The following is a 7984-nucleotide window of genomic DNA, read 5'->3' as shown; positions in this document are numbered from 1 at the left end:
TCAAAATTTATACAAATAAAGAGAATCACCTCGTATTTAATCTTGACTAAAATTTAATAAAATTATAGTCCGTCAATATAGTAGTTCCTCACTTTAGCCGATTTGAAATGACCTTGTTTAAAAGTGAAGGTCCATGATGTCTCACAAACTAAACCAATCTCTTAATCACTTTCATTTCTTTTTCAACCCATTTTCATACAAATTGCTAACTTTTCTATTTCCCGATTCTTCTAAACACTAGTACTACTACTTCGTAGCCACGTAACAAAGTGTAATTGGATAATAAAGACAGTTTATTTTTTGTGTTTATTATCCCTAGGTGACAGCTGTATTTCCCGCTTCATCTCACCTCTGCATTCCTTTGCTCCTCGAAACGCTTTTCCTTCAAACAGACACTCCAAAAACACAACCTCACTCTCCACTCGCCGGCGCGTGAACTACACACTCTCTCCTTAAACCGTTACATCTCTTCTCTTTCACAAAATATTTTAGGTTTTTCACTTTTCTTCATCACTTTTTAGCTGCTTTTAATAGTTCATATTTTAGATTTTCACTTTTTAGCTGCTTTCAATAGTTTATATTTTACATTTTCACTTTTTAGCTGCTTTCAATAGTTTATATTTTATATTTTCCCTAATTCTCGTCATTTTTTAGCTTTCATAGTTTATATTTTAGGTTTTCACTAATTCTCGTCATTTTTTAGCTTTCAGTAGTTCATATTATAGGTTTTTCACTTTTTCTCGTTATTTTTTATCTTTTAATAGGTTTTTTCGATATGAGTACGGAAACAAAGCCAGTAGTTACCGCGCTTAGGTCATACGAGTTGAAACCAGTTGCTTTTGAAGCTGCTTCTATACCTGAACTGATTACTTATTTAAAATCCGCTTTTCGTGATAAGGAATTCTCTCTAGTTGAGAGAATTCTTATCGATCGCGAAAAACAACTGAAAGCTGAAATTGAGAATCTTAAGAAGTATATAGATTTCGTGAAAATAGGGCGAGATGACGTGGAAATGTTAAATTATGAGAAGGAATTGAAGGATATGGAGAGGAAATATGAGGAAATGAAAAAGGAAAAAGATGAAATTGAGGCAAATTTAAAGAGGAAATGTGAAAAAGGTGAATTTGAGGCAAAATTGAAGAGGAAATGTGAGGAAGTGAAAAAGGAAAGAGATGAATTTGAGGCAAAATTGAAGAGAAAATGTGAGGAACTGAAAAAGGAAAGAGATGAAGTTGAGGAAAAATTGAAGAGGAAATGTGAGGATTTACAAAATGAAAAAGATGAAGTTGAGGTGAAATTGAAGATGTATATTGAAAAATTCAAGGAGTTGGAAGTTAGAATGTTGCTTTTGGAGGAGGATACGGCGAAAAAACATGCTGTGGACGTATCGGTGATACAGAAATTGGTGGAAGATTTGGAAGCCGATATGGATGATGATGTTGTAGAAGTGAATAGTCAAGCTCAGTTAACTCCTAGGGCAGATGCAGGTATTATGATGTGTCTTTTTTGAGCTTTTTGTTATATGTTAGATTGTATTTGTGTAGGGTTTTTAATTGCAGTTACAGTTATTGAGTTATAATCATTGTGTTATCTTAGTTGGTGTTTGGCCATAGAAACCAAATAGTTTCACTTATTTGGAATTTTTGAAGATGGAGTCGTGTTTGGTTATAGTTTTTGCAAAGAATATTTGGTTGAATGTATTAAAAGTGAAAAAAGTGAAAACAGGGTATTACGTGTTCTCCAAATTCCAAATACAACTTCAAGTTGTATTTGGAATTTTGAGGGCCAAACACTGATTTTCAAATAAAGTGAAACTATTTTCCGGGAAAAAGTTAATAATTCTCATGGCCAAATGGATCCTTAAGCTTTACTTACCTATGCATGTGTAACTTGGTTGTGGACCTAAGTATTTATGTGGAACTGGCAATGTGGTAGACACTGATTTGGTTATTGCGTGCAGTGGAGGAGGATGATGTTGTAGAAATGAATTGTCAAGCTTCTGGTGCTGATGAGAAGCAGTTTTCACCTAGGGTTTCGATTGATTCGACTAGAAATGGAAGTGATAAATCACGAGATGAAGGTATTTGTGCTTAGAAGTGTCCTTTTTGTTACAGTTAGATTGTGTTTGTGTAGGGTTTTCAATTTTGGTTATAGCTATTGAGTGATAATCTTTGTGTCATGTTTAAGTTCTATCTTTGCATGAATGATGTGATTTTCTTGCTTGGTTGTGGACTTTAGTGTTTATATGGAACTGGAAATGTGGTAGACACTGATTTGGCGATGCATGCAGTGGATGAGGTTTATATTCCTTTGTTTTTACTTTTAAAGTCTAGGATTAACATTATCAGATGGGTGTCGGTAGGGATGTCAATGGGGCAGGTTATATTGATGGCTCTCATATTTAATTGAAGACAAATGTTTCTGATACTGCGTGCTTGTGCAAATTGAATAAATGCTTTGTGCTTTCTTTCAGGCCCTCTTCCTGTCAACTTGACTTGTGAGAATAGAGCGCCTATTGTAGATCTATCAGCATGTGAAGGAGGAGACTGCGTTAAGAATAACTTGAATAAAGTATTTGGCGTGGCTGGGTCTTCAACTGTTGTTCACATTAATGACAGCGATGATGAGAATGCAAAGGCTTGTGTTTCAAACAGTAATGCTGTAGGCAGGAATTTAACTTCTCCACACAAGATAAAAGAAGAGGATATAAAGGGAACTCCATTGTCCAAGAGGAAAAGAAGCTTAAGTGAGAGTGACCATGGGGATAGTTCATTTGGCACACAAAAGACAAGATCTATTCAAGAATTAGATCGTGATGGAAAACTGCCCTTTACTCATGAAAATTCCCATAAAACAGCGTTCGTAAGAAGATGTGATGACAAAGATGGAGGGAAGTCTTATTCTCAACTTTCTTCCAGAAGATCTGATTTATACAAGCTTGATGGGATTGGTGATGATAGTTCTTCAGAGTCAGATGATCCATTGAGTGACAAAAGTATGAATTTGTTAATCAAAAGAATTACAAAGCGTGAAATGTTCTCATCGGAAGATGATTTAAGATCGTCCTTTGAGAAAGACCCTGAACTTTGTATGAAGGCGATATGTGCACTTTATAGGCAAAAAATTTCTCCAAACATCTCCTCCAAGGGCCTTCATTTTACCAAGAGTCAGGGGTTGAGTCAATCTGATAAAATCAGGTGTGTAATTACTTCCTGATCTTTTGACAATTTATCTTTCTAGTGGTAACATTGTTAGATTGGTTATTGAACTACTATTTTTACCTTAGCAGCATAACCGCTACGCAAGTATTATTGTCAGTGTTTAATAGCAAAGAAGATTAAGAATTCCAATCTTGTACTTATCTAGAAAAAACAGCATAACTATGTTTCTTCCAATGCCATGACTCTTGTCAAACGAATAGGTCAATGCATTAATGTTTCCTTTTCGTTCTGCAGAAAACGGACTTAGTGATAGAAAGAGGAAATCAGAACAGAAATCTTATTGTAAATCTGAAACTTGTCATGCAAATTAAAATTTACTGAAAAATGAGAATGGATACCTAATTGCAGCAGAAGGGTCTCAATATTTCATGTCATGTAAATTATATTCATTCTTAATTTTGATTTACTGGTACGACAAATTTCCTCCCAAATAAGTTCATAGTGTGTAATTTGAGACTGACAGTAGTCCAAAAATCCGTTATAGTATTTCGTGCTAAATGTACTGTTTCTCACAATGCACCATACTTCCAAGTTCCAAATGTCTCTAAAAGTCACTAATTGGGTATACTAACATAAAAAGAATGTCTACCCTCTCGATGTCCTACTTGAATGTCTTTTGGGTCATATGAGGTAATATCTACTTTTGATTTTACAACATGGTATACTATATTGGATTCACTAGTACTAATTAACGAACTACCTTTTCCTTGCCTCTAGCCTTGATCAATGCCTCGTATTTCATTTCAGTTGATATTACTTCTTCCAACTGTCATTTCTTTAACGGTCTCTAGTTAACCTATCAAAGAAAAAAAGTTTTCTAGTCAAACCAGATGTTTAATTTACCTGTGTCTTCATTCTAGCAGATGGACATGGCACTTATGTGGATTTTTCAAAATGTTGATAATACATATTGAAAATTTATTCCTGGTTCAGGGAAAGTTCTAGATTAGTTAATTTGTTCCTAAAAGGGTATCTGAACCCCCTTTTCATTGGATTGCTCTGGTCGATTCTCATGACTAACTGTTGCATTCTCTGCATGGTTTGCCTGTTAATGTCTTCATAACATGAGATCAATCAATGTTTATCCTTGAGGTACACTTCATGCTGGTGGGCTTTAGGTATTAGTATAATTTTTCCTTGTATTCTTTGCACACACTGCTTTAAGCTTAAGTATTTCTTTGGTGCTAACAGGGCTGAACTTGAAAGGTACATTTAAAGCTGTCTTCATTTGATGGAATAACTCACGTGTGGCTTCTGTGAGACTTAAAACTTTCTTCTTTTTTCGGCATCAATGCTCAAGTTACTCAGAAAATGATCAATTATAATTGTCTGTTTGAACGACTTACTGTAGAGTTTGGCGTCCAAAAATTCCAGAAGAACGTCATTTTTTGGGGTGTCTGCATTAGGTTCAAGTTGGTTAGAAGTGGGAGTAGTGAAAACATAGGGAGAAAACATTTGTAAGTTATAACACCAGAACAAAAAGGGACAACATGCAAATCTAGTAGAAAAAATTTAAAAGGGGATTGTCTACTGAAGGATTGTGATAAAAAAATACGCACCCAAGACAGATATTTGACATGCCTATTGGTGGGGTAAGTGTTCTGTGATTAGATCCGATTCCAACTACTTGATCAGATCTTATTGCATTTGTTTATTCCAAATGTCAAATGGAACATGCAGTATCCTAGTTGTTTTAATAATCAATGTGATTGTTTTTCTTTTGGCTGTGAATTTGAGTTTCTTTAAACTGGCACTATATCCATTATACTTTCTAGGGACTTTCTCTAACTTATTTTTATGTTTTTTTTGTGCAGCATAGCTGCTTTGGGTGAATATCTGATCGACGGGGATCGAGAAAATAAACTCAGAAAAGCCGTGGAAGAAGTACGTCCAAAGGATCATGCCGAATGTAAAAGATTAGCTACTAAATACTGCTATCAACTATATCAGATATACCTTAGCAAGGAGGATCCTTTGTTTAGCCAAATCTCAAAGTTCTAGTTTTGCAGAAAGGCAGACAGAAAGGCCATCTGCCTTTCTGCTACACATATGCTGTTTCAGAGGAAAAACTATACTGATATGAACTCTCAGTCCCCAACTATTGCTGCACAAGATGGAACCTTTTGCTGTCTCTGGAAGTTTTACAAAAGTTGGTAACCACGATGACTTGTTGATTCCCATTTTGTGACTTTGATGTGGATAACTGATTATGGATAGTTAACAACTGATATATGTATATATAGGTTTTCATGGTCATAGATGATACTAGAAATGTAAAAAGTTAGGAGTTGTGCTTCTGCCAGTTTGGGTATTTTGTATCCCCGTGATGAAGACTCGTCCTCTTTTGTATGTAAGGTTCTTATATTGGGCGCTTTTGGCTTCGGGTCACCTCTTTGGTTCCTTAATTTGTCTCTTTTTCTGCTTTGGTACCTCCCTACCCCAGGCTATACAGAATGTCGAAGGAGCTGACTTTGGTTTAGCTTTGAAAGACCTTAACTTTGAATGCTTTTACATATTTATCTTGTTCACTAATGTAACTAAATTTGTATGTTTTTAATTGGTAAAATGAATCAGAAGAAACTATCAAGAGACGTGATGCGACAATTGAGATTCATCTATTCTTAAGATTTCGATTTCGAACTTTGAGAATCTTGAACTTTAGGAGCATTTTATCGTTTAGTGGTTTAGCCAGCATGAATAGGATTATCTGGGAGAGTGTTGAGATACAATCTACATGATACCAGAACATCTGAGCTGTGCCAATATTGATGAGGTTCGAAACGTCACTATAACGCGAAAGTAAAAAAGAGACCCCCTTAGTTGGACTATTTCTAAGGATATTCACCTATTAAGAAGAAACAATCTAAAGCACAAAGCCTTATATGAGTAAGGATCGTCAACTAATATGAAAACAAATCAGGATTACAACCTAAAAGATAAGGATGAAAACTAATCTTATGAAGATAATTATGACAAAAGATAAGGTGATAAGATGTTGAAGCATCATACGATAAGCTGTTGCAAATTGCAATTGCAATACTTATACTTTGTATAGTAAGCTGCTATATCGACAAGCAATAAATTGTTGCATTAACAAGTGATAAGTTTCCGGGTGAATACTACTACCCCACCATACTCGAAAGAAGAAAAACAACTTGAAGCATAGGTAACCCAAATGTGATGGAAATGACGTTGGTGGAAAAGAACCAATGTGTGAAGGAGGGAAGATTTGGTCCCATGGGATGTCCATGTGATACACACAATATCAACCTTCATTAGCCATTGAACTATTGCATCTGGTGGCGGCTTTACAACCGTTGCTTCAATACTATTGGCTGCTTCGCATCAACGCCATGCTCAACCGACGTGGATGATTCATTGCCACTTCATACACTTCTTTCTTTATTCATACACTTTATACAAATTAGTCGAGGCTTTAATACGGATATCAAATCTTTGGATAAAGGGCAATCTGGTGAAAAAATATTTCGCGTTAGCCAAGTTCGGGAAAAAGCCGCACCCCAAAGGGTGTGATGTAGACAGTTGAACCTACATCACACTCCTGTAGGTCAGCGCCTTCTCCGATCTTCGCTAAAGAGATACTTTTGTCAGATCTAAATTTGCCTTTATTCAAAGATTCGATATTCGTAGCGAAAGCCTCGACTAATTTGAATTTGCACTGTATAAGGCCTATAACAATCCCTATCATGAATTTTTTAAATTGAGAACTCAAACATAAAAAAAATTCTATTTATCTCGCCATAATCTTGAGTGGTCATCCTTCTTCAATATAGATCCATTTTGAACCAAACCAGGCACCTACCACAATATAAAGCATCAATATAAATCATTTTTTTCTTCTAATTTCGTAATTCACATGCTATTGGAAATTGGCTCAAACTTTTCTTCTATGATGCCGCATCCTTTTCGTTCCACTTTATGTGGTTCCCTTTCATGATTGTAGAAATCAATATCAAATTTTAAGGAAGATTGAGATATTAGGTATTTTTTGTTTTTGTTTTTTGGTAATCTTACCGGCATCTATCTTTGGTGGAGGTATCATGTATCTTATTAAATTGATCGAGGCACACATAAATTGATCGAACACCACAATTATTCAAAAAATTTAAAAAGAAAGATTACACTTTGATATTGAAGTTGTATTTACCGTGCACCAACTGATCTGGAGGATTTCTTGATTATCAAAAAAATTAAAGTTGTATTTAGTGGCTGTAATTTTTTTGAGAATGCATTAAAATTTTACACACGAAGGTGTAAAAGTATTTTCATAATCAAGTCATTTATAAGTAATTTTAGATAAATTATATAGTATAAATGACAAACGATATGCCATAATATGTTAAACAATCTTGATAGAAAATTATTTTTATAGTATTGGTGTATACAACTTAAATCTATTGAGCATGTATTAAAATCTCATCAAAGATTTTCTTTTCTCTCCTGCTTTCATTTTATATTCACAAGCTTATCTTTGAAAAAAATCAAACAAGTGGGTATGCACAACAATAAACACAAATAAATCGAAAGGATCGAATCAGTAAAGTGTTATGTGTCTTTTGAAAATCTAATGACCGCTACTTTACGTTCAAAAGTGTTTAAAGGTAATAACTAAAAAATATAATTTTCTCTGTTCAAATAATTGTGTGACTAATATTCATAAAAGAAAGAAAGGCAAAGACAAATTGAGAAATGTGTAAAGAAACTTTTAGCGAAGTGCATTGCCATGTTCTAATATATGCTCT

The 7984-nt window shown here is 34.6% G+C and overlaps 1 protein-coding gene across 2 annotated transcripts; it reads left to right on the top strand.

The window, feature by feature from the left end:
- Positions 1–671: 671 nt before the first annotated feature.
- LOC132030623 (uncharacterized) lies at positions 672–5596 on the top strand. 2 transcript variants are annotated; one of them, XM_059420330.1, is made up of 5 exons: positions 672–1118; positions 1173–1487; positions 1961–2080; positions 2474–3197; positions 5036–5596. In XM_059420330.1, exons 1-5 carry the CDS (start codon positions 776–778, stop codon positions 5220–5222), a joined length of 1689 nt encoding a protein of 562 aa, XP_059276313.1. In that variant the 5' UTR covers positions 672–775; the 3' UTR covers positions 5223–5596. The 2 variants fall into 2 exon arrangements, with proteins under 2 accessions (XP_059276313.1, XP_059276312.1); XM_059420329.1 differs by having other exon boundaries at positions 673–1487.
- The last annotated feature ends 2388 nt before the right edge of the window (positions 5597–7984 follow it).

This window comes from Lycium ferocissimum, chromosome 9, assembly GCF_029784015.1.
Source record: "Lycium ferocissimum isolate CSIRO_LF1 chromosome 9, AGI_CSIRO_Lferr_CH_V1, whole genome shotgun sequence".
NCBI classification, from domain to species: domain Eukaryota; kingdom Viridiplantae; phylum Streptophyta; class Magnoliopsida; order Solanales; family Solanaceae; genus Lycium; species Lycium ferocissimum.
Note: the sequence above shows the minus strand (reverse complement) of the source record. Positions and strands in the feature narration are given on the sequence as shown.